This window comes from Conger conger, chromosome 5 (genome assembly GCF_963514075.1).
Source record: "Conger conger chromosome 5, fConCon1.1, whole genome shotgun sequence".
In the NCBI taxonomy this organism is placed as follows: Eukaryota; Metazoa; Chordata; class Actinopteri; order Anguilliformes; family Congridae; genus Conger; species Conger conger.
In genome coordinates this window covers 41398415-41426190 of record NC_083764.1, presented here as the reverse complement: position 1 = coordinate 41426190, position 27776 = coordinate 41398415, and the positions used below count along the sequence as shown (strand labels likewise).

Genomic DNA, 27776 nt, shown 5'->3' with positions numbered 1-27776 from the left:
TAGATTTATCAAGCTGTGTGTCTAATACTGTATTGAAGTCACCTCCCATGATGATTGGGGAGTTTGGAAATTGGCAGAGTTCTGAGAAGTTGTTGTTAAAGAACTGGGGGTCATCTTCATTTGGAGCTAACCGGTTTGCAATGGTTATGTTTTGTGGATTGATATTTCCATGTATTCTAATAAATCTGCCATTTTCATCTTCTTTGACTGATGTAAGTGAGAAGGGTATATTTCTACTTATTAGGATTGCGACACCCATATGTTTACTGCTAGAAGATGCAGAGAAGACACGCAAAATTGTCTTGTGATTTGTCTTTCAATTTATGATGTTCTATTTCTGTGAAATGTGTTTCTTGAAGTAATGTGATATCTGCTTTAAGTATATTAATGGCACTGATTGTTTTGGTTCTCTTTATGACTGAGTTGATTCCTCTGATGTTCCATGATATTACAGTTATTGGTTCAGACATTGGGAAGGATGTGTTAGGGTGATAGAGAAATAGAACTACCAAATAAGGGGAAAGAATATAACACAAATATAGAAAAAAATAAATGTTACAGAAATAAAAATACATAAATAATAATGAAGATAAAGAGAGGTTGTACGAATATATACAGCAGAAAGGGTATGATAAGTGGAAAGGATGTGGGGAGAGGAAGGTGATATGCAGATATGCAGAATATAGAGTAAATTGAATAAACAGATAACCAAATAAAATGGAAATAAAACAAAATAATGCTCCAAGAGAGTACACTATGGCAATATGAGAATGGTAAGCATAGTAGCACAGATAAAAAAAGAACATATATTTGACTAACAAATGTGTAGACTGGTATGGGTACATTGGATTAGTCTATAAATATAGATGGAACATGTTATTCATGCAATATGCCATACAAAAACTAAGAAAGGAGAAGTTCTAAACGTTCTAAGCACGTACAAACATTGCAACAGGTAATTAATACAGATAATGGAGAGAATAGCAGGACAGGCTGTTGAACATGGGGACAGACATAATTTAGGCAGAAGCAAAAATTTAGTAGTAGATGATTTGGGGACGATATATGGGGACGTGGAATTACAGCCCCGACAAAAGTATTGGACCAGCGAGGTCAATTACTTTGTTTCTGCTATACACTGAAGACAACTGAGTTTCAGGTCAAAAGATGTACATGAGACAACAGATTTAAATTTCAGCTTTTATTTCCTGGTTTTTATCTATATTTGTTAAACAACTTAGAATATATCACCTTTTGTATCAGACCACCCAATTTTTAGGTGAGAAAAAGTATTGGAGCATGTGACTGACAGGCGTTTCTTGTTGCCGTGTTAGATTGATTGGTTGGTTGGTTAAACAATAAATTGTTCTGAATGTCTACTCTTGGTTTAAGCCTTGGGTTTTGCCTGTGAAGACTGCATTTGTATTAGAAAATATAAACCAACATGAAGACGAGAGCTGTGTTTGGGGAAAAAAGCAAGCCATATTGAAGTTTAGAAAAGAGGGGAAATCGATCAGAGCCATTGCACAAGCATTAGGGATAGCTTGTACAACAAAGAAAGAAACCACTGGTGTACTGAGCAACAAAAATCAAACAGGTCGACCAAGGAAAGCAACAGCAATTGATGACCGAAATTGTGAAGAAAAACCCCAAAACATCAGTCAGTGACATCACAAACAATCTCCACAAGGCAGGGGTGAAGGTCTCTCAATCAACCATTCGAAGAATACTTAGAGAGCAGCAATATAGAGGCTATACCACATGATACAAACCACCCATCAGTAGTAAGAATTGTAAGGCGAGATTACAATTTGCAATGAAGTACAGAGATGAGCCACATAAGTTCTGGAACAAAGTTTTATGGACTGATGAGACCAAGATTAATCTCAACCAAAGTGATGGAAAGGCCATAGTGTGGAAAAAGAAGGGATCTGCTCATGATCTAAAACAAATAAGCTCATCTGTGAAGCATGGTGGAGGAAGTGTCATGGCTTGGGCTTGCATGGCTGCTTCTGGAGTGGGCTCTCAAATCTTTATTGATGATCTAACTCATGATGGTAGCAGCAGAATGAATTCAGAAGTCGACAAAAACATCACAAAAGTAACACCGTGAAAATGAAACCAAGCATGATTTTTTTTTAGCCTGCGCCATTTTTGCCTGATTCATGTGGTCTGTGAAGTTATAAAATCCATAGAAGTTGAAGTCTTCCAATGCTTTTTTTTGTCACCACACGTTATAAAATAAGGAACCGTTGTTGCTAAAACAATATCGTATCGTAAAATAGTGTTTACAAATAGAACCGCGAGTTTGACTGCTTTCCCTGTTAAAAATGATCGAATGGAAATAAATGCATGTTTACATATAACGTTTCAAAAAATGTTTTTAATATTCCCAGATTTTTTAATAAAAACTGAACTCTGGAAATGATGAGCCTTATGTATAGGACATACTACTCTCCTGTTCTCTTGTGGTGCAATCCCTCACATTCATACTCACATTGCAATAGATGCGCTTCTGTACACCGTATCTCAGCACCAGCACGTCGAAAGCCTGGTCCAGAACACCCATGACCATGGCCTCAGACTCCAGGGGCCCTGACTCCTGCAGGCAAACACAAGCGGTCAGCGGATGAGTGAACCTCACTGGACCATATATCGACCCATGGGACCATTTCAACATGCATCTCCAAACATAGCAGGACAATGACTGTGACTTTACAGGAAGCATCATCCATGTGCCATTTCTCAATCTCTAAGCAGACTGCTTATTCTTGTGCCTATCGTAAGGACCACCTGTATAAACTAACCAGCATCTGTATAAATGGCATTTGGTAGCGATTAAATCAAGTATATCGGAGACATTTATGGAGATTCTGTAGCTCAGAGATGCGAAAAGGGCCACAAAATGAGTAACTTGCACTCCTTTGTCAATCAATGAATAACAGAGGAGTGCAAGTTTTCTTGCATTTACACCAGGGCTACAAATCTCTGAAAGGGTTTATCATCACCTCCTGTACATCAACTACATGTATACAATAGAGACTACCAGTATCAATAAAAAGTACAATTTGTGCCCACTGCTATAGCTAATTCCCATCGAGTGGATTCCAAGAATGCTTTTTTTTTTCTCCTTCGCTTATTAATGATTGATATCTCTATGAATATGAATGTCGTAATTATTTTAAGTATTATTTTAATTCTAACCAAATTTACCCAGGTTTGCATTCTGGTCATGATTCTACTTGCCTGACATTTCTATGGGCAGAAATTAAAGCCAGCAGAAATATATTCTGGCCAAATGAAGTGTCACATGCATAGAGGAGATGAGGATTCAGTGCTTGACAGTGCAATATCAATGGCGGATGGTTACCTTCACAAAAGCAGCAAAGAACAGCTCAGAGCTCATCTCCTGGACTCTCTTGGATGCGGTCTTTTTATCGTTACAGTGCGAGGCCTGCTTTTGAATATCCTCCTCAGTCAGAGTTATATGGGGGCCACAGTCTGCAGATACACACATCAGGGGTGTTTTACTTCCTGAAGCGGAAATTGTAAGCTCAATTTAAAATGAATGCTTTCAGCACTTAAACTCCCTAGAGAAAGAATAATTACTTTTCTGTTGGTACAAGATGCGAGCTTGCTCAAGTCAAATAGCTTGCATGGCTTTAACTTCCGAATGCTGGACATCGGTGAGCACGCTGTCAATGTAAATATTTCTTCTGATTTGCCAATTTGGCAATTATCTGACTTACAATGTTGAAATTTAAATGGAACCAAAAATAAAGTTTGAAAATGCAATTACATTTTTGTCCTTACTTTAGTTCTCAGTACCACATTTGTTAGTAAGATAAGGCACCTAGCAGTCATAAGCAGTATCATTACACAGCTAAATATTTACAAAATGGGATTGCAAACATCAACAAAATGTGTGTACACAGGGTGGATAAAAAAATAAGGTCTACTGCCACTGCATGTATACATAAACAAGCCCAAAATCATTGTATCACTTATGTAAAGCTACTTTGAAAAGCGCTCTACACATACAATTTATTATTATTCTTATTATTTCCTTGGAAAATGTATCAACACCAGCTTCATACTCCTGCTGTTCAGACCTGCCCCGCGGATGATAAATGTTCTACCCAATCTTGGCCAGAAGATCATCCCTTCCACCTTGCTGCACCCTGCCTCTGCGGTCCAAGTTCCTGTCATGTCACCCACTGTCTATCAACGGGCTCGTGAAAAGCGTTTTGAAACAGAATGCCTAGTTTACCGCCGCTGACATCTTGTAAAATTTGGAGCCAGAGCACCTGATGCGTTTCCTCCACTAAGCGTGCGAGAGACTGATGTAATCTGTCCCTGATTCGTCAGCATTGCTGTATTATCCTAATAACACAATAACATGGGTACATGAGGAGACATCAGATGAAGACCAATTCTGATAAAATTTTGATTGACTTCGTATTATGACCACAATTGTACCATTGACTTTACACTGAAAACAGTGTGAATAACCTAAACTGGAGCCAACCACAGTGGCGCTAGTGAGCACCGTCTCTCAGCATGACCAGGAAATCAGCTTCAAAAAAGAAGCCGCTTGGTCTCCACCCTGCCTGTCCATCTCCACCCTGCAGCTCACCCAGAGACGCAGCCAAGAGGCGATGTACGATCACGTCCGGGTAGCGGCGGATGGGCGAAGTGAAGTGGGTGTAGAGGGGCACATTCAGGGCATAGTGCCGGAAGAGGGTCTCGTCCTTCAGAACTCCAGTGCAGAAGTAAATGGCCATCTGAAACAAAGAGCTGTCAGTTCTGTAGGGGCAGAGAGCAAGAACACAGAAAGATGATGGAGACATGTGGCACAACAAATAAAATAAGCATGTAGCCGAGTGGCTAAGGCACATGACTGGGACCCGGAAGGTTGCTGGTTCAAGTCCCGGTGTAGACACGATAAGAGCCAAACAGCCAAAAATGTTATGATAAAGACGGCGCATTTCAGTAAAATTTTACAGGATGTAATTTTCACTTATTTAATTAACACATAATGAAGTCACTATGCATTTCACTGCACCAGAAGGTCATCAAAATATTTTTCACCAAAGAATGTGGCCTATAATTACAGATATGAGGTCTAGAACATGCAAGGGGAAAACTCCTAAACCGTTGGTGAGCGTTTTTCTAGATTCCTATCTAGAGGGGCTTTGAGGGGAGAACACTGGGTCTCTTACCTGCATGGGTCGGGAGCACATATTGGTGAGAACCTCTTTCCTGGCGCTGGAGTAATGATCATTCCCCACCATCTCATTCAGACTTCGCTGTAAACACATCCGGAGAGGAACTGTAAGTCTACATAAGTCGAATATGGTTTCAGATACAAGACAGCAGCACAAAACCACTCACCTTTTTTCCCTTAATTAGGCTACATCTTACAGCTGTTCTCTAAAGAAATATAAGCAGTTTAGCTCAAATTCAGACTGCATGTGTAATTTGATATTTAAATTAATTTGAAGTCAGAAAGTGTTGGAAAATGAAGCCTTGTGAACGCCTTTATTGAATTTGTGGTGCCGAACGTTGGACTGAGCATGCCTAATTTTGCACACCTTGAACTGTTCCTGATGTTCCTCAAACCATTCCTGAGCAATGTGAGCCGTCAATGAAAGGGTGCACCTGGTGCGCAATGATGTTTAGGTAGGTGGCAAGAGTCAAACTGACATCCACATAAGTGCCTGGACCCAGGCTCTCCCAGCAGAACATTGCCCAGAGCATTACACTCCCTCCACCAGCTTCTTCGTACAGTGCATCATGGTGCCAACGCTTCCCCAGGTAAACGGCAAACACGTACCTGGTTGTCCATGTGTGTGTAAAAAAACTCCCCCAAAAAACGCTGCTCCAGGTCCAGTTCCAGTTCCGATGCTCGCATGCCCATTGAAGGCACTTTTGATGGTGGACAGGGGTTAGCATAGTAGTAACCTAACCATCATAAAAATGTTCTGTGACATAGCCCCATCACAGTAGCCCTACTGTCAGTTTGGACGAGACAGGATAACCTTCATTGCCTTCACGCATCAATGAGCCTCATGGTATGTCCCTCCACAGACCACTGTCGGTAGGTACCACTACTGACCGGGAGTACCCCACAAGCCTTGCTGTTTCGGAGATGCTCTGAACCAGGCGTCTGGCCATAACGATTTGGCCCCTGTCAAAGTCGCTCAGGTCTTTACACCAGCCCATTTCTCCTAAATCCAACACGTCGACTACGAGAACCAACTATTCACTTACTGTATAATATATCCCAGACCTTGACATGCGCCGTTTTTTACGAGATAATCAACATTTTTTCCTTCATCTGTGAGTGGTCATAATGTTTTGGCTCATCGGTGTATATGGGAGTATGTGGCGAGTATGTGGGGAGGAGCTCGGTTTCTGGGAGACACCCACATGGAGCGCCCCTGCAGAAGAGAAGTCCAGGTTCAGGCCCATCTGGTCGCAGAACTCGGTCAGGCAGTCCACCATCTTGGTTTGGGGAGGTGGGTGGCGGCGCAGCAGTGACTGCTTGGGAAAGCTGCGGTAGATTTGGTGGGCGACCGCCATGTTGGCCAGCAGCATGAACTCCTCCACAAGCCTACAGGGGACAGAGGGAGGGGCATGAAGATCATTTTTACACAGCAAAGGACATCTCAGCCAATGCGTGGTGAGGGAGAGGAGCATTCTCAGTTTCGCAAAGCAACGGCCATCTTAATTAATCTGTGAGAGGTCAGGGGGAGTGGTATTCTCTGTCTCACACAGCAAATGTGACAATGCATCTATTCTAATTCAGTCAGCAAAGAGAGGGCTTTTATATCAGTCAAATAGTAAAGGGACAGCATCTTCAAACATTTCTAGATTTAAGCTGGTCTAACCACGTGCCAACGTGGAAGCACAATTCTATGAAACATGTCACCCAGTCAAGAGCTTTCTTGTTTGGAACACGGCTACATAGATGACGCTCATACTCTCGCGGCTGAAATCAGGCCCCTGAATCCACTCCACACACAAACCCACAGGAGGCCATTTCCCTTCTTCCCACTGTGTCCCCAAGCCCCTGCCTGATCTCAAATCAGATGAGCTGTAAACTGCGGTTTCACAGCTGCTCCAAGAGATGGCAGCATTGGGCCACTCCCAGCGGAGCGCATGTTTGAATATGTCGATGAATAGGCCTACTGTGACAGACGCGGCAAGCTTCTTTGAAGCTGCCAAGGACAGGAGATTTGCGAAAACTTTGGACATGGAACTCAACATACTCACAGAAAACTTGACCACTCAACTTCACGTTTTAGAATAATTTTGGGGTCACCAATTGTTATGGTGGAATGTCAGCTACCTCAAACCCAGTGGTCTACCTGGATTGTCATCTGCCACGTTCAGTAGATGCACAGGCATGCCTCCCGTGGTATGCAAAAGAATCCCTACCATGTCAGTGCCGACTGGCTCTCATCCTGACCAAACCAGTGCTAACTGTGGTTCTAATATTGAGGCCAGTCCCAATTGTTGTTCTGATACTGACCTCACCACAGCAAGCTATGGCAATGATGCTGACCACACTAGGGCTAACAGTGGTTCCAAGACTGACCATGCCAGTCCCAACTGTGGGTCTGATACTGACCACCCCAGTCCCAACGGTCATCCTAATACTGGCCAAACAAGTACCAACTGTGGTTCTGATACTGACTACACCACAGCAAACTCTGGCACTGAAATTGACCACACCAGTGCTAACAGTGGTCCTAATACTGACCATGCCAGGGCCAACAGTAGTTCTAATACTGACCACGCCATAACTGTTCTGTGTAAAGCAATGATGCACACTTTATGCTTCCAGGTCAGGCCAATGCTTTGGTGATAATGAAAGAAGTCAAACACCATTGTAGGCTGATTATTTTACACTGGTAAATTGAGCTAGACAATAGAAATGAGGATGGGATAGTGCAATAGGAAATGCACATAAAAGCTATTTTTCAAGTCCAAGGTTTCGACCTGCTGGAAAACTAAATACATTTGCAGATTATATTTTTCTGGTGACGTTTCTAAAGATTATAAACCAGTTACAGCAACCTACATTATTGACATCTCAAATCATCTCGTAGACAAAGGAGAAAGAAATAGCTTGCAGTACGCAAAAGCCATTGTGCTGGTTTGCGACAATATAGAAATATTCTGCTTTAATTTTCAAATAGAAAATACCAATTAGTACCTCAATAACACTTAATGAAGCATCAGGAAGCAATGTTTGGTCAATCGCTTCTTACTTGTATGTTCCTGCACTGTGTGAGATTTGCCTGTTGTGGTTGCTTATGCCCTAATCACCTGCTACAATGGGATTTAAATGAGTCTGTGACTGAATGACAATGTAGTCTCTCTATCACCAGTTGCCAGGAGCTCACCTTCAGTAAAATAGCTTGATTAGCGAATTCTAATTTCCATAAAATCATTCCGAATGCGCTAAATAAATACCTGGTTGTAATTTCCCCTCAAATTAGCTGCAATATTAAAATGGGAAAAGCTCGGCCAAGTAAAGCACAGGTAGGCCATTCCAGTCCCACCAGGGAAAGTTTGTTTGAAAGTTTATTGAAAGCTTGTTCTCTTCCTTCTGTACACTTCTGATTCCCAGATGTGTGCAAATACTTTCTTCTCACAATGGGCTACAAACAGCGCATTGTCATTTTCCATGAGCTGCAGTACAAAACATTTCCTCATGAAACATGGATGGAACACAGCCTCAGAAAGACTGTCTTACATTAGATGGTTAATCCATAGGGTTCACATTAGACGGTTAATCCATAGTGTTCACATTAGATGGTTAATCCATAGGGTTCACATTAGACGGTTAATCCATTATCAATAATTGGCTAGGATTGCTGAGGGTCATGAAATCCGCTCCGTCCTTAGGAGCCACACTTTGCAAATTGCAAATACGGAATTAGTTTGGATTCAAATACTTTTCTACATTTTACTGAGCTTGTCTGGAGTACTGGAACCTTTGCAATGCTTTCAAACAGTGCCAACCTTATCTTCTGGCTGGCTCAATAGCACGAGGCAAGATCAATCTAGCACAGAAAAGTATTTGACTTTTCAATTAGGCGCTTTTACAATTACGTATTTCATCCAGGTGCTAGGTACATTTATGGCTCCATTATGTGCTTTCCAAAATGTAGGAAATGTAAATTATACAACTTGATGGATAAGATCCTTTTCTCATGGTGACAAAGAGGAACAGTTTAATAAGATATGGAGGTCAAGGTATGAAGTATTGCAGTTTCAGCCAGTGATTTTGAACAATAAGGGAACCCTTTATTGATAATCTTATTTTTGTTTTTAAGGATGTTTGTTTGCTGGTATTTATCACTTTTTAGTGATAGGCTGTTAGTGTTTGTGAAGTGTAGTATTTGTTATACAGTATGTGTCGGAATGAGCCGTGTGATAGGGGAGAGACCTTCCCATTTCCTTCTAATTTGTAACATGTATGTATATAAAACTAATTAAGGAAATTGTACAAAAACTTGTATATGGAGATGGACAGCTCTTTAATAAAACCTGACTATACAATATCCTTTATGGGCAGGTAGATTAAAATGCTGAGATGTGTTCAATCATGCACACAGTCAATCCATTAGTCACTGTTAACATAATAATTACAGGGTCTCGTCTATGCATATGAACCGTCGAAGACCTTAAAAGTGACATCTTTTTCATTCCACTTAAATCTCAAGGATCACCTGCGTTCTGCCATTGTTTCTCTACCATGCAAAAAAAAGAAAATTACTCTACTGTAGTATACGAGGGCCTGATCCACTTAATGGCCTTTTTGGTTTCAAAAGTTCATTTATTGAAGTGGTTTTACAGAAGGAAATTTAACAATCTGAGGCTCAATGAAAACCAAACCCTGTGAAAACTGGTACCCTGTGTCAAGCACTGATTATCTGTTATTGATTATGGATGAACCATTTAATATGGACCCAATGGAGTAAACATCTAATGCGGACCTGATTGATTAACTATCTTCAGAAGATGAAGCTGGATCTTTCCTTACAAGCCAGCAATCAGTTTCATTGGTGATTCATTGCAGCTATATCAATGATACAAATGCTGTCTCAGCCCTTTAGTTCTTCTGACTAGTTTAAAATTAACAGTTGGATTCATCAGATTGAGCCATGTCTCTGAAAGTTTTTTTTTTTTTTTTTTTTCATATTTCTCAGCCTCATAATGGCTTGACTGTTAATGGCACAACTCTGGCCCTCATGTTGACAAATGCCAATAACAGATTCCAAAGGCAATCAAATGTCTTGAATCAAGTCTAGATACTGAAGGCTTTCTTATACCTGCACTAAGGTAGTGATTGAATACAACTGACTAATCAGAAACAGCCGAGAAGCCAACTGTCCGATTACTTTTGGTCCTCTAAAATTGGGGGACGATGCCCAATGTGCTGTGTCCAAACAATTATGGACCTCGGGGCAGATGGAGCCAAGTGGTTTTCTCCTCTGCAGGGAGAGTCTAAACCAGCGATTATCAACTCTGGCCCATGAATCCACATCCAGCCTTTCTTTTCTCATGGGTAATTTGTGTGACTGATTGGCCATACGGTCTTCACACCAGACCCTGAGGTAAAGGGAGGGTGGAAAACCAGATGTTCTTGCCCGCAAGTTGCTGATCCCTGGTCTAAACCCTGACTGGATGAAGTGAAAGACATGGAACAAACGGGCTAATGCTGATACCTTCACAACACATTTAACCTCCTACCAGCCTTTGAATTCAAAAAGATGAGGACAATCATAGAAAATGTTGCCCACACTGATGTTTAATCTGGTGTTTATATTAAGTATGACTGTGCACCTACTTGTTGCTGTCTCTGTATTCATAGATGTAGCAGCCTTGAGGCATCCCGCTCTCCTTATCCAGGGTGAAAGACAGCTTCATCTGCAGGGCAGAGAGGTACATGTGATGAGAAAAAGACATTCCACCCATTTAGGCTCATCATTTGCCTACAGTCTAGAGTGCTTAAATAAGAGCTTTGTTAATGGTTCGAGTGCATGTCCATTTTATGAAAATGAAATGGACCTTTTAATTGTCCATTAATATCTATAGTTGGTAACGGGCCTAACATCCCTTCTGTGAATTTGGCATGTGGCCGCAATAACTTGTCCTAATGCAATTGCATAATTTTGAGGAAGCTTAACAAAGCGCTTGGAGTGCTGAACACGGAGCTCACAGAACACAAACATCATGTGCACACAATGTGGGACAGGCATGGTGCATGCATATTCATGGCTAGAAATGATTCCAGACACAGCACAGAAAAACACCCCTGAGGAGTGTCGTCCAAAAAGGGCTGTTCGATCAGAGGGTTCACAATCCTTTTGATAATATAAAACACACAAACAGAATGTGCTGTGTGCCCAATTTAAAAAAAAGAGTATTCGTATTAGACAATCATTTTGTGTCAGTGAATCTGGCAGAACATCAACGGCAAAATGAGAGGCTTTCCCTTCGCTGAGTCAAAAAAATTAATAAAAATAGGCTTACTAAGGGGAAAAAATTACAATGTTACAATGAGATCCCATGTTCATTCTGTCTATTGATAATACGCCAATAGGCAGCTGCTCAGTCTCAATAATAAAATATAGTGCCCTGCATAATGATTGGGACAAAGACCCATCATTTCTTTATTTGCCACTGACCTCCACGATTTGAGATTTGTAATAAAAAAATCACGTGGTTAAAGTGTACATTATCAGATTTTAATAAAGGGCATTTTAATACATTTTGGTTTTACCGAAAGTCGAAAGTAGTACAGCAGTGTTTATACATATACCCCCATTTCAGGGCACCATAACGTTTGGGACACAACAATGTTATGTAAATTGAAGTAGTCATGTTTAGTATTTTGTGGCATATCATTTGTATGCCATGACGTCCTGACATCTGTGACCTATCAACATAATCAAACTCTGGATATCTTATTTTCACGTTGTTCTACAAGCAATACTAGAACTCATTGCATTGAATTGATCTCTAGGGGAATTGGGGAGCAGGACTAGATTCAAGTTATGTCGATACAGTATGGAACACATTTGTTGGCTAATTGCCATTAAGTCAACCAGGGTCCAGGGTATCAAATGCCGTGCTGCTGCCAGATATGCAGTAGATACAAAAAGAATAGTTTCTCCCGACAAATTTTCCTGTTGAACTCAATGGAAAAAATATTCAGGAGAAACAAGCATTTCCTTATCTACTGCATATCTGGCAGCAGCACAATGGTTTGAGGCTTTATTAATGAAACCGTAAACTGTATATTGATCAGGGGGAGTAGAAATTGCACATAATTTGTAATTTGTGTAAATGCATTGTAAAATAATTTGTGCGGAGTGATACATTTTTGCAGCTGACATCACTTAAAAAAAACTATACTAATATATTTGTTGAGAATTTTTCAGGCCCAGTACAAAGTGTTTTACGCAACAATAAATTGTACCAAGGAAGGCAGACCCTTACAGAAATTATATATATTATATATTATCAATATGTGAACATTTTCAAAAATACAAGACAACCTACATTGCATTGCAAGCATTTCATGTGAATATACGAAAAGTATATTCTATTTTCATAAGCAGAGAACAAAATGAAAAATGCATACAAATTAAACAATATCATTCATTTGATTTTTCACCAAATTGGCCTTAGAATTAGCCCTTGAAGGACACCATGGAAGAATACACAGAGGAAGAAGCATACCTTCCAATTATAAACTAATACAATATCTTAGTCCCTCAAGAAATTGTCCAGCAGCGTAAACAGCAGCACTCCGGTTTAATAAAATGAGAATTGAATAACTGTATGTCCGCACTTACTGTAGATGGCTGCTTGTGACACACAATACCAATTTTGTATTCAGTTTGTATGTTGCAGTAAATTCACAAGAACTGTCGCAGTGTAACGTGCGCACATAAATATTTCCTCCTCTCTGCACTCAATTGGAATCACAGCCGGGCCATCTCTCACAGGCCTCCCTGCACTTAACTGGGATCAAAGCAAGGCCATCACATTATCATACACCGTTTAAGCAATTCTCGCCCAACTTCTGTCCAGGTTTTTAAAAATAGCCACAGCTACAGTTCAATTTGCAACAGAGGAAATCCACGAAAAGTTCAAAGAGGGTACTTGAGCATCTGTGCTATTCTGGCACTCCGTGTGCCCGGAGCGCTTCTGATGAATTGACTATCGAGTGACCGTTAAGCTGCACAAAGTTCTTTAAAACTCACTTTCAGTTTAAATTAACTGAAGGTAAATAAGCTTAATGTACTTACAGAATGTGCATAAAACAGGTTTCAACATATACATTGCAAATTTCTACAAAAAATCTACAACTCAAGAATACTAAAAACAGCAATAATAAGAGAAATAATTATGCACAAGCAATCAATACAATCTAGAAGGCCAAGCTCGAACACTTGGATGTAAATACTGGAACAAAGTGTTCTACATCTCTTCAAAAACAAATTAACATAAGCTTTAAAACAAAATCTGTTGAAATGCAATTATAATGTAATTTGATTTATCTGAATGCCCCTCGTTAATATTCATGTCAAGGAAACCACCCAGTACTCGACCTCAAATAAAGAGTGCCTTTCAATGCCGTTATTTCCCTAGCTGCCCTCATAATGCGACAAGTAATTTTTTTGAGCATATTCCATTTATGAATTTAAAAAAAGTAAATGCTGAAGTAAATAAAAAAAGGAGGTTGCTGACACTGTGAATATAAAACATGAAAATTTCCATTTGCAGGAATGTATTAATGCTAATCCCCCTTGCACTGTCTGGGTAATCTTGCATTTACACATTTAGAGGTACTAATTAGCCAAGTTAAACCATTCAAACACTGACTGATATTTGGCTTTTAAATACAATGGGAGAATGACAGGCATCCAGCTCTTTCAGGAGCAATGGACCAGCTCTTTGAGAATCAAAGTCACATCTCAAACCTCACACCTGTCAGTGCTGGACTAAAACATATGCAGTAGGGAGGGGGGGGGGGGCTTTCTAACCAATAAATTGCTTTTTTCCTAAAACGTCAATGATTTTCAGAGAGGGTAGAGTATTAAAAGATAACCAAAAGGCACTCCTTGAATCACAAAAGGTTTTAATCAGAGTGGTGCTCCCTCTTTTAAAAAGATCATTATATTAATGATTTATTAGTTATTAGGTATTCGATTCAGCTGCAATTTTAAAATGTATGTTCTAATATTGAAGACATGGCAGCAGTGTTGTTGGGACTGGGGTGGGAGGCATGCCATGTTCAAAGTAAAAGCAGGCTCTCCTGTATATGCACATAGCACCAAGAGTTAGGCATGGTTTTCTTTTTTTGCTTTAATTTTATTTCAGATTTTTTTGGTCTATTTTAATTACCCATGCTAACTACTTGAGATACACCATCTACATCTTCATCCCTTGGCGGCCCGGTGAGACTTAAGTGATCCATAGAACGACGCGCCTTCTCCAAGCCGCATTGTTCCAGCCCGTGACCGTGATTCCGAGGTGCAGCTATATATACGCCGATCCTACAAAACCCTGCCGGGTCCCTCCCCCAACCCTCGGTGGGCCAATTATGCCGCTCCCACGTGAGCCGGCAAAACCCGGCTTTGGCAGGACCGGGACGGGAACTCCGGTCCTCGGTATGCAATTGGCAGGGTTTTCTAGGGTTTCTGACAAAGATTTAAAAAAAAAAAACAAGTCCTTTCGTAATCAGTCCTTATAAAGATTAGGACAAAAGTTATGGAAAAATAGATACCATGGATACCATTCCAAAGCAGAACTATCCATTACATACCACAGTGCCCAACATCACTATCTTTGTGGTAATTCTTTTATCAACATAGATGATTGTGGCGGAGCAATGGGATTTGACAATTCGGAGAACATAGCTTCACCAAAAAAAAATAAAAAATTAAATGAAAAAATAAATACATTTTTTATAAAAAATAAAAAAATAAAAATAAAAACCCTAATTAAAGGCGACAGTCTGCACTTTAATATCATATTCATGGTTGGAGTACAGAGCCAAACAGAAATTGTACCATTGTCCAAATACTTATGGACGGCACTGTATGTCCTGGGAATGCAACATTGTGAACTGGGATAACTACAGAGGGAGTTGCTCAGAAGTTGTGGAGGTTTCTGGCCACTCCACAACATAATACACTGCTCCACATGTGCTTGAGTTCACACTGAGCGTAAATATTATCCACCCGCTCAAGGTGAAAAAATAAAATAATAAAAAAAGGGAAAATTTCATCAGCATATCCATTATCCATAGCCAGGTACTCATAATGTCCGTTTCAGTAAAGGCAGAGTGCTTTTTTTTTTTTTCTCCCCTCCTTTCAATCTTATTGAATGATTAGCTTGACTTCTTACCTGTCAGCTTCACACTTTGGGCACAGGAGGAAGTGACAATCCACATCATTATCTTTCTCATTAACACAGCCACCCACTGAGGGGGATACAGAATCCTGGCAAGTGTTCTTCAAGTGCTTTCTATCCTGCACATTATACATTAACTGGAAATACAGAAGCAGAAACTCATTGAAATGCTTCCACATACTTTGAGCAGAAAAACGTCTCATGTATGCTCCTCACGGCTCCACAAGCACAGTGGTGATATTGCAGTTTTATGTGCGGGTCTGTGGGTAGACCTCTTTGCATATACAACCAAACAGTGCTCACAGTATGTCTCCTTGTTTAACCATTTTAAACTGCAAAGCACTTTCTTCTCAACCCTTTAAACAATAATACTTTCATTATTTCTCTTCTGCTGAAACGACTTTGAAAAGACTTTGAGCACTCTTACAGAACATTCAATTTTAATTTCAGGCCCACACCACAACACCTGTGAACTTTTTGATATCACAGGCTGCCAGCACTCTAATGCTGCTGCGTGTTTGATATCACAGGCTGCCATCACTTTTATCCTGCTGCATGCCTGATATCATAGGCCGGCAACACTTGAATGCTGCCGCATGTTTGATATCGCAGGCTGCCAGCCCTCTGCTACTGTCGTGCTTTTGAAATGATAAATGAAATTCAATAGAATGTAAAGTTCTACGTGTGGGGAAAAATATATAAGGCAGGGTTACTTCATGAGTGGTATAAAATTGGAATATGTTCAATTGGAAAAAGACTTGACAGTAATAGTTGATCAAAGCCTTCCAGGTTCCTGTCATTGTGCAATAAAAATGGATGGGATATAAAAGCAAATGAGCATAAATCTAAGGAAGTCATACGTGCCTAATACAATACCTTTGACAGACCACACTTATTATTAATATTGTGTGCCGTTCTGGGGACCATAATACAAGAAAGATATAAAGGTGCTGGAAAAGGTTCAAAGAAAGGCAACCTGAATGTATCCTAGTAAGATAAAAGTTAGGAGGAAAGACTTAAGATGCTTAATATCTTCAAGTTTAGTAAAAGGAGACTTCGGGGCAACTTTATTTAAATTCATGAACGGGGTTAAAGTAAACTACAGGAGATTCCTCAAGTTGAGTTCTGCTAACAGGGGGCACAAATGGAAATTGTCAGGGTGTAGTGTTACTCTGTACGAGTGTGATTGTGTCAGGTTATAGTGTTTCTGTATGAGTGTGACTTGCAGGGTGTAGTGTTACTCTGCATGGGTGTGACTGTGTCAGAGTATAGCATTTTACTCAGAACGAGTGTGACTGTATCAGGGGGTGAGGCTGACCTGGTCAAGACGTAGAGCCCCACCCTGGAACCGCTGGCTTCTGAGGTTCTTGGCAATGGTGTGCAGGTTGAGGACAGCCTGGTGGATCTCATCGATGGGGTGCTGGGGGTCAAACGGTGGCAGCTCCTCCGCAGAAAAGAGCTTATCGGGCTCGTCGATCATGCTCTGTGCATGGTCGTAGCTCAGCTTAACACAGGAGCGAATCACAGAACGCCCAAACCACTCATCCAGGATCTGAGCACATACATACAACATCATACAGGGAAACAAATCATACAAACATTACAGTGGTCTGATAATACAATCACAACCTAGAACATATTCAATACATCATGCGTTTGATATTCCAGCTGTAGTAGGCAACTTTGTTGATGGTCACAACTCACAATGTTGTAAATGCATCTTGAAAATCCATACCCATACAGACAAAGACACCCCCCCGTACCCCATGTCTCCACATACCTTACCATGAATGTGCATCATAATTTCGAGCTACAACTTCTCGGCAAGTAGGATAACAGAATTACAGACTGGCGTAAAACACACTAAAAAGGTAAGCTCCAAGTTCAGCTTGCTGGTAATGCAATAAAACGTTTTCCATTTTGTCACCGAATTTGATAGCCAATATAAGTCATATTTTTACTGAATTTACTAGCTAGTATAATAGTTAGATATCTAGCCTATAACCTGATGGTTTACAATAGACAAGGTTAGCAAAAATATTTTTTTTATACATGTATCCTCTATCCTAGACCAACAACTACCAATACCCAAAGGAGCCAGCCAGTATTTCTGACAGTCAATGCTACCATACTTGGCTACTCTAGGTAAACTACCAAACCTCAGCTACCACACAGATAAAGTCACAAATATTTAATTCTTCCAAGAACTAGCTGCTGAATGAATGTAATGTTATCAATAATATCTACAGCTGTAGCTAATTTGGCAGCTAAATTAATTTAAGGTAACTTAATTGGCTGCCAAGCAGACAGCCCATGTAAATTAGTGTTTTAGGTTCTGTCCAGCAAGCTCTATCCAATTTTTTCCCTGTTTTTTTGGCATTACATAGCACTGGAGAATATTTTAAAACAATGTTGCACTGTGCCCCAGAATACTGGTGTGCTTTGTCTGAGATTTTGCCAGGACATCCACAGTCGGCATACTTTGGTAGATAGTTTTCAATGAAACTAAGCTCAAGTTTTTCGAATTTACATTTAGCTTACTTTGGGCACCATAAAAACTTGGTCCGGTTGAGGTTAGTTTTATCCAGTTGTGCGACAGCAGACATCTAGAAGTATGATAAATATCAGCGAAACTGAATGGTTACATAGCACGCAGCTTGGTTTCAGTTTTGGCTGAGCTGCCCCTTAAAGCAACCACAGGGTTGCATCCTTTTATTCCTAAAGAGGCCAGTTTAACTGGAAAATAAGCACACACTCTACACACTCCTAAAGAGACATGGGAGGGTGTAGCATCTAGCTAGACTAGCCTTTAATTTATATGGACAGTGGCGACAGCGATATATCAGCCATAACGTGGCTGTAACCACCAGGTTCGGCCGGGTATCAGACACGGCTTGTTAGGGACTGCCCTTAACGCAATGTGATCAACCACGACCAACACAACAGTTATAGCCATATTGATATGCAGTCATTTTGTAGTTCAATGTATATAAAAGGGTAGCAGTAGAAGTCATTTGATATGAATAATTAGAATTTGCTCCTGTACCTCAGTGACCTATGCAATGATCAATAAACGGCAAAACTGTTTTAAATTACACAGCTGCTTCCCATTTCCTAAAATCTAACCACGTGCCAACCACTGTTCTCCAGCACAGAAGATGCAGGATAGAGTCTATGCAGTGACCTTGACGGCCGAAGTCCGGATGGCACTCAGTCCCAGCAGCTTTAAAAAGACAGGCGGTGACGTACTCCCGCTGTCAGAGGGAAGCGACCTCGACCGACCGCGGCGGCGAGCCTGTCGTGCGGAAATGAGCCGAGATGAGAAAAGCCATTAATCACCGTCACCCGCTAATTGAGGGTTGCTGATGAAATGAGGACGGTCTCCGACACAGGTGCCAACGACAGGAACTGTCCCATTATAGAGAAAGAGACTTACCTGGAGTAATGAAGAGCCCAAATTTTGAGCACCTGACAACTTTGCGTAATGGAGTTTCATCGTTCAGAGCTGAACAACCCAAACTTAGCCAATGGAAAAGGGAAAATAGAATCTCATTGGGATGACCTTTGAGCGTGAATACCTCCACGGGAGATCTAAATGGATGTTATCGTTCTTTTAGTCTCCCTGTCATTTCTTTGTCGGCTCTCGCTCATATTCCTTTTATGTTGTTAATGGACATGGAGATTACCTGCCTGTTTATATACTCTCGCAGAATTGGTCATTTCCGCTACAGGGTCGTTCGTTTCAGAAAAAGGCCGGCAATTCTCGATCAGGGTAGACTAGCTCTGCGACCCTTTTTGTGTTTGTGACTTTGGATTTGGGATTTGACTTGTGTATGACCTTATTTTTGTTTGACCTTTGACTCTCGCCTAGTCCTTTTGCTTTGTTTACTGTTCTGATATCGTGTATGACCATTGCCTCGTTTGTTTTCGAGTGACTCTTGCCAAGCCTGTTTTGAACAGTTTGCTGTTTGGATTTTGACCCTTGCATCCTGCCCAGCCCTTTTTGATCTGTTCACCCCAGTGCCTCACTCATGCTCGACCCTGTTCAACCACCCTGACTGTGACTTCGATTTGCCCCTCTGCTCGCTGTATCGTGAATCCGGTAAAGTTAGAGTGTCTACAGCTGGATTGTATCCTTCCAACAAGACACTGTGTGTTCTTTTCTTAGTTATTTTTCCTTTATTTTCCTGGGAGGAGACTTTATCTCCATTGGGGGTTGGCTACACACCACCCGGTAAGCCTTTGAAGACTAGACAAGGTGTATTTAGATTTGTTTAGGCAGACAGGACTGGAGTTACTTGTTGGTCGGCAGTGTTCGTTTCATTACCTACCCATTCTACACTCGATCTCCCTATCATTTACCCTGTCACAGCCTGTCCCTTGAAAACCCTAAGCAGTCTGAAGCCTAGCGGCTAAGGTACATGACTAGGACCCAAAAGTTGGTGCAAGCCCTGGTGTAGTGACTATATGACCTGCACAGCTGTTGGGCCCTTGAGCCCCCTAATCAAAATTCGCTTTGGATAAAAGTGCCAGCAAAATAACAAAAACAACCAACCTTACCCTGAAGAATCGGCTGTACTTCACTTTGTTAATGCCTTAACGTCATTTAAAAGCCTTGATCAAACCAGCCGGGAAGCGCTGAGCTAGGCTCACCTTGCCCTGTGGAGTGATTTTCCAGACGACGGAGAAGGTGAGCCGGTCGGTCAGTGGGTTGAGGCTGCAGAGCTCTTCACAGAGGAGGCGAGGCAGCATTGGAACGACCTGAAAGGGAGCGCAAATTCAATCAGGAAGGAGACGCTCTGCACCACCAGGCTACACGTCCAAAATGGCGGGAAGTGCAAATGCAAGATGAAGCCCTGTGCACGGCTGTTTAAAGGCTAGCCAGATTCAAGTGGGATTGTGTTTCTTTAAAATAATAAATAATAGCAGCTATTTGTAGAGCACTGCTCGAGCATTTAGCACAAAGTGCTTTACGGACGTAAGAACAAAATCGTAAAAACGCACACAATACGACAGAAATGGCACAATAAAGACAAAAGAAATCACTTTGATAGTGAGAAAGCCGTATGCTACTATTCCCACACAACTGCAGCAGTTCAAAAGTTGCATGTATGGATTTAATAGGAAGAGAAGTTGATGTTGTTCAGTATATTCACACTTGAATTCCGCCAAAGTGAAAAGGGGGAATAACTAGGAAAGGTCAAGAGTGCAAAAGCAAGACAGAGAGAACAGCGCACTGTAATCATCCTCCTAAGTGATTTATTAAATGTAATGAGTAGTGACAATGTTCTGACCATTTGGTCTGTCCCAGACCAAATGTCAGTTATAACACCATTAATCTGTTACCCCTGAATGGCTCCTACTTCCATGTTTGAAAAGCTCCGTCTTAATGCAGAGTGCATGTGTGGACCACACCCATACCAATGCAGGAAGGAGTTCGGACCACACCCATACCAATGCAGGAAGGAGTTCGGACCACACCCATACCAATGCAGGAAGGAGTTCGGACCACACCCATACCAATGCAGGAAGGAGTTCGGACCACACCCATACCAATGCAGACAGGTGTAGTCCACGCCCATCCCCATCCATACAGGCACATAGACCACGCCCTACCAATGCAGGCAGGTGTAGACAACTTTTCACTTTATTGTACGTCACTCTGCTAAATTACTAATGTATGTAACGCAATGTAGACCACACCCATCCCCATCTAGACTACAATTTGCATCATTAAATAGTAACCTGCATTAGTTCAAGCTCTCTTGTACTAGTTAAAAAGAAATATAAATGGAAAAAGGACCTTTTGCACCAGGTAGACACTGGTGGCTCTTTGGCTGGCCACCATATCCAATGCTTTCCCTTCTTCCACAAAATGACTGACATCAGCGATATGAACTCCCACTTCAAAGTTTCCTGAATAAAGGGGAAGGAATTCAATATTTCAATGCCATTTCCCTACATGTTACAACCTGAGTTACTCAAAGTTCAGGGCAACCTACAGTAGCTGCCAACCTGGAGACTGCTGCTATACACCAGCTGATAAGAATATTTGCAATTTCTTAGTCTTCAAAAGGAAATGTGCTTTTTTGCATTTCATGTGGTCTGCTTTCCGCCAAGCATGTATAACTCGAAATAATGAGGGAAGGATACAGTATTAATGAATCAAATGTGAACAAAGGCATATTTGTTATTAATTGAATTGGCATACCATCTGGGAGAAGCTTGCAGGACAAGGCATCATCTAGGTCTCTGGCAGTTGCTGGGTCGATCGTGAATATGCACTCTTTCCTACAGCACAGAACATGGGGGTAAAACAGAAAGCAAGCATCACTACGGCGTCTCGGGGAGAAATGGTGTAATAGACACCCAGTAGCATTCCCACAAAAACACATGGTTGCCTGTCCAGGGGGCCTGCGCATGGCCCTGCACCAACTGAGGCCGATAAATTGCACCCAAGACTGAATAAAGATACTGCTAGAAGTACACTGGCCTTGATACCAAATGCCATAACTATATTCTACCCCGCTGCCCAACTGCACATGGTATTGTTAACTGTTTGTTGTTTATTTATTGAGCAGTCTAATGGTTTGTGAACTTTGTGAAGCCAAAGGCAATTTTCCACTTCTGTCTTAAGTTCCATTTCAATTCCTAATACGCCTCAACACGTTTCCCCTTAGCCTATACAAACAAAACGAAAAAACCTCAATAATTTAGAAAAAACTTTTTTTAAATCGATTCAGTTGTGTCCTTAAGGCAATTGAAAGAAAAACAGTTCTGCAACATTCACTGCCATAATATGTAACAAATTAGGCAGCTGTGGGTGCAGAGATCAATGCTGTAACTGTGAACAAGCCACTGGGCCGCAGGCTTGGCAGTTCTCGGTAGTACAAAACGCTGGCACAAGAATTTACTCACATCACATGATCTGACATCTTGTCAAAACAAAAATTTACACAAAAATACTGGCGCTCTCGGACAACAACAAAGAATGGGATTTTACCACATATTCATTTGTGTAAGAAATGAAACTCAAGGTGGAATCATCCCTACAAAAATGGACATTTGAAAATAAACTGAAATAAGCCATTATCACCATCCCAGAACATATTGGCAAATGGAAATACAAATGATGACCATTTTAAGACACTGCTGCATTATACTGTTGTGAAACGCATCAGATTTTCCAAAAAAGCCACATTTCTTTCATACTACAGAATATTAATTTTATGAAAAGCAATGGCTCAACAAAACAGGTGACTACGACCATACACTATTTCATGACAACATTTCGAAGCATTCCTGGAAATTGCATCCATACTGTAGTACCTAGTACTGGGTGACTGTATTATGTTAAGACAATAGAAGAAATAGCTGCCACTGTTCTGTATGAAACAAAAGGACTCCAGATAGAAGAACAAGTAATTACAGCTCAGGAAAATGAGCCGGTTAAGAGGTGCGTGCAGGTCGCAAGGGTGAAAGTGGAAAATGAACGTATTATACGTGGGTCACTGCATCTTAGGCCCACTTGTATGAAGTACCTATACTGAATACACAATACTGAAGCCATTTTCAGACAAATTGACAGAACAGCCACTAAAATGTTTCAAGAGATTAAATCAAAGTGCCTCATTGAAACACAAATGGGGCAAAACACTAATGTAGTTGGTTAGCACAAAGAACTACATTCTGGACTCATGAAAATGCATAAAGATGGCTCTAATGCAGTTCATTAGCACAGATACTGGCATTTATGAGCAATTCGAGCATTAGCACAGAATGATAAAGGAATCTAACACAATAAAAAAAAAAAAACATTCTTGATGAAGCAAAGCACAGCACACTACTCGAGTTCAGATTTAATGCATTAAATGGCTTTCCATTCTGTTTCTCTGTAAATCACTTTTGAAACAGTTCTACGGAAAAAAAAGGGGAAAAAAGCCCTATACAAAATTAATTGAATTGAACGGAACCAAATTGAATTTAATTGAACAGAATTGCATTATGCAAAGAAAAGAGGTCTCATCTGGGCTTCAAAAAAGAGAAGAGGTGACAGACACACCAAATACAAACTTTAGCGTTGAGCTAGAGTTGTCCAATGGAAGTAACAGAGCTATGTTCAAGTGAAAAAATTTAATAAACACAGACAATTAACATGATGGGTAGCACTACCCTGCAGCCAGCATGTTATGAGGTAAACATAATCTGTATCTGAATTACCTGTAGCGTGCAAAGACAAAGAACAATTACAAGTAAACCCAATGGGACCCATTGAGCTGCAGAAGCAGGACATGGACATGAATGTAAAAAAATAATTAAGAAAGAAAAAAAACTTGAAATTCAACAAACTAACATGAAAACAAAGGGACTGACACAAATAAAAAACAAAACCCCCGGACTGAACAAATACCACCAAGACATGACACCAATAAACCCTTGGGGGTAATGGAGCTGAGCCCATTTTTATGAGAGGTACATTCACAATGCATAACAGTTCAAATACAATTGTAACCGGTTAGATGATGGCTGCTGGTAGGTGCATAGGGCTATGCACAATTGGCAACTGCCTCACCCTGGGTGATTTCAGTCGGTCAGTGGTCCACCTTTCACTGCTCTATATTGACCCCTGCTGGTGGATCTGGTGCCTGTGGAAGACATGCCAAAGCTGCATATGAAAGGTCTTCCTCTGCCTCTGTGTGAGCTCAGCTGTGAGCTTAGCTGTATTCGGAGGTGTGAAACAAGCACCTGGTGACACCACGTGTTTCGGACGAGTTACCATGGATAACTACACTCTCCAAAATCAGCAGGGATTGGCTGCTTTGGCAAACTAGAGAGGGAACTGGATATGTTCAGATGAGCATTGTGTGGGAAATTCATAAACAAATTAAAATAATAGATTTGATATATTTGTAAATATTTATTTGAAAATAAAGATAGTTTGTGTTTACAAGGCTAAATAATGAGTGACGGATCATTTCTGAACACTGATGTGTGTGCCTGAATAAAAAATTGAAATTATTTGCACCTCATTTGCCTACCAGTAACCTTTTAAAAATTTAACGGGATAACGGGACACAAAGATTCCTTCAGCACCAGTTGCCTTCTTTGATTTCACTGTGACATCTTAATTTCTCAAAGATTCTGTGTCACACAGGAAGGTCAGCCAGCGGAAAGACTGCCTTGTTAACTGCATAAAAACGGACAGCTCATGTTATTCAGTGGGCTTTATCTAGCTTCCAACACTCTGTTAGTTTCAAAGGGCCACTGCAGTGGAACAGGCATAGTATTTGTGTGGAACCCACGCTCATTGTGATCACAAAGCTGCTTAGTTTTATCCACTCGCCCACGTGGAGCTGAATCGCTGAATGGTGCTGTGGCACTCTACTGCAGCAGGTCCCAACCTGCCAATCAATGAGCACACGGTGCATCTGCCAGAGAAAAACAACTGCTCCCTGACATGTGCTTGGCCAGAAAAAAATAACAAAAAATTATAATAGTGAATTGTTTTGGAATTAGTAGAGAAACCTTTTGGAATGCGTAGAGGGGAAAGAACATTAAACCGTTTACAGTGCCCTCCATAATGTTTGGGACATTGTTTTAATACATTTTTGGTCTCACCATGGAGAAATTACGGCACTTTTTACACATCCCTCCCCACCTTTTCACAGCACCAAAATGTTTTGGACAAATGGCTTCTCAGGTGCTTCTAATTAATTGGGTGTGTTAAATGCCTTCCTGACGGTTGGCATCAAGAGAACTTTTCGCATCTAGACTTGATTACAGGTTTTTGATTGCCTTTGAAGCCTGTTATTGCCATTTGTCAACATGAGGACCAGATTTTTGCCAATGAAAGTCAGAGAAATAACAACAAAAAAGAGCAGTCAGAGACAAAGACCATTGTGGTAGGTAGGCTTACCACAATCAACCGTTTGGAACATAATTAAGAAGAAAGAACACTGGGGAGCTTAGGAATCGCAAAGGGCCTGGAAGGCCAAGGAAGGCCTCTACAGTTGAATCGAAGAATTCTCACTATAATTCTCACCTGTCTGACAGATCAGACACATACTTCAGGAGGCAGGCATGGATGTTTCAGTGACCACTGTCCGCAGAAGGCTTCACAAACAGAACTGCAGAGGCTACACTGCATGAGGCAAGCCACAAGTTAGAGTCACAATGGCACACAGCTAAAGCAATGACTTTTGTGCAGGTATGACTTTGTTATAGTTGCAACGAAGAGGAAGGGGTTTGAGTTGGGCCGGCTCACGTGGGAGTGGCATAAATTGGCTTGCCGCTCCGAGGAGGGGGGGAGGGGAGGGAGCACAGCATACAAACAGCACCCACAAGATGAGGTGAGGCATGTCATTCTCTGGATCAATAGATTGGGGATTCTTCAGGGTGAGTTCGGTTAGCAGACTGAGAGGATACAAATGAAAATTGGCAAAAGAGAAATTCCATACAGGTATTACACAGCGAGTGGTCAATGTGTGCAATAGCTAGTACATGTAGTGGAGGCAGAAACACTGGGGGTTTTCAAGACCAGGCTCGATACGGTGTTCAGTTTTATTAAGCTTTTCGGCAAACTGGGCAGTAGGTACACTTAGGGGTAGGAACAGGCAAGCATTGCTGGGCTGGTTATTCATCTCCGCGGGCCGCCAGAGGACGGGTTGTAGACGGTGTATCCTAGCTAACAGGCGTAATTGGAATAGAAAGGGTACAAGTGGCAACCGAACTGGAAAGTCACCTGATCTGAATCCAGCTGAACATACATTTAATATGCTGGAGAGAAAATTTTAAGTAACTAGCTCCCAAAACAGGATGGCTGCAGGACAGGCCTGGCAGAGCAGCACCAGAGAACATACTCAGTACCTTGTGATGTCTACGGGTCACATACTTCAAGCAGTCATGTATAAAAAGTGCTGTGCAAGATGTATAAAAACGTCCTTTAATAAAAGCAGAGAATCTGCACTTTAACCACGTGAATTGTTTGATTGGTGTGAAATTGAGGAGCAGAGCCAAAAAATATGCTTTTGTCCCAAATGTGGTGGGCACTCTAGTTTACCGTTCTCTGCAATGCAATTTTGTGACTGATGAGTATTTGAGAAATCTGCCTTTTACATCATTTTGACACCCTAACAAAACTCTCTTTGTTTGTAACATAGCATCATCATGTGGTTGAAACTGGTGGAGGTGGACTGGTAGAGCAGCCAAAGTTCAGGTTTTGCAACACTGCAGGATTTGATATTAGGTCAGGGAGCATCCATACACTAGAACACATAACTATAGACAAATGACCCATTAAAACACTCCAGGCTTCAAGTAATGAAAAACGCATATTGTTCACAAGAAACTGGACACAAGAAAATACTTCTCTGCATTAAGATAAATCATGTTGTTGTGGAATGTAGTTATCCTCCATGTCACAAAAAACAGAAGCGATACAATTCTAGCATGACAACAGGCCAAACTACAACAGCAAAGATGGAGTGGAGTGGAGGACCCCTGTGCTTCCACTACCATCAACTATTGCAAGCATCAACTTCACAGATTACTGGAAACAATGTGATTGATATTCCACAGCAAGCACATTTCATATACATATTCATGCCAGACCAGCCTCTTTCGCATAACTTTTTTTATACCTTGTGAAGCCATTTTGTTTAGCAGCCACAAAAGCAAAATAAAGAGACTCCCTAAACGTGTTTTGAGAATGGCATTGCAAAACCTCCTTAAGGTCTGAACATTGTCAGGGAACCACAATTTATACACACCAGATGATCAGGTTTCCCTGAACGTTTGATTGCTTTGTTACTCAAACAAAAAGGCCCTTACTGCATCAAAATCACCCAAACAACAACAAAGAGGCTCTTTATTTCGATGCAAATTTGGGCTCCTCGAACACGAACTGTGGGCAAGCCTCATCTGGGTAGTGTTGGAGCGGAGCGTAAACACTCCATCCAACTGAAGCGTTTCGCTGGAGAAAACAAAAACGGAATCCCTGTTCCTTGGAGGAGAAAAGGAAAATCGGAAAGGAATGAAAGGGAAATTGAGGCTTGTTGCATGAGCACAGCTGGGACATTTAACAGCTTGAATATTGAACAGTCCGGAACATTTCTTCTCAGTAATACAAGGGAAATAAAAGGGAAGCCCAACATGTGTAGGGGAGTTAACTGCTCAGTGGCCTCGTGGTTAGGTTAGCCCAGAGGTGGGTAACCACAGCCCTGGAGGGCCAGTATGGATGGCGATTTTAGCGGCTAATTAGCCATATACACCAACACAAATTCACACGTAGGTTAGACAACAATAAAATGCTACCATACAGGCATACAGCC

General features: G+C 41.2%; 1 protein-coding gene across 3 annotated transcripts in view; it reads right to left on the bottom strand.

Annotated features, from left to right (window-relative positions):
- Positions 1–27776, bottom strand: part of dis3l2 (DIS3 like 3'-5' exoribonuclease 2) — a 59975-nt gene that overhangs the window by 6703 nt on the left and 25496 nt on the right. For all 3 annotated transcript variants that reach the window (XM_061243137.1, XM_061243139.1, XM_061243138.1), the window contains exons 10-19: positions 21659–21738; positions 21251–21363; positions 20101–20208; positions 16766–16999; positions 10868–10947; positions 6433–6616; positions 5223–5309; positions 4637–4784; positions 3371–3501; positions 2498–2602 (exon numbers count right to left, since the gene is read on the bottom strand). In XM_061243137.1, coding sequence (XP_061099121.1) covers positions 2498–2602; positions 3371–3501; positions 4637–4784; positions 5223–5309; positions 6433–6616; positions 10868–10947; positions 16766–16999; positions 20101–20208; positions 21251–21363; positions 21659–21738 — 1270 coding nt within the window. The remainder of the gene's footprint in view (positions 1–2497; positions 2603–3370; positions 3502–4636; positions 4785–5222; positions 5310–6432; positions 6617–10867; positions 10948–16765; positions 17000–20100; positions 20209–21250; positions 21364–21658; positions 21739–27776) is intronic.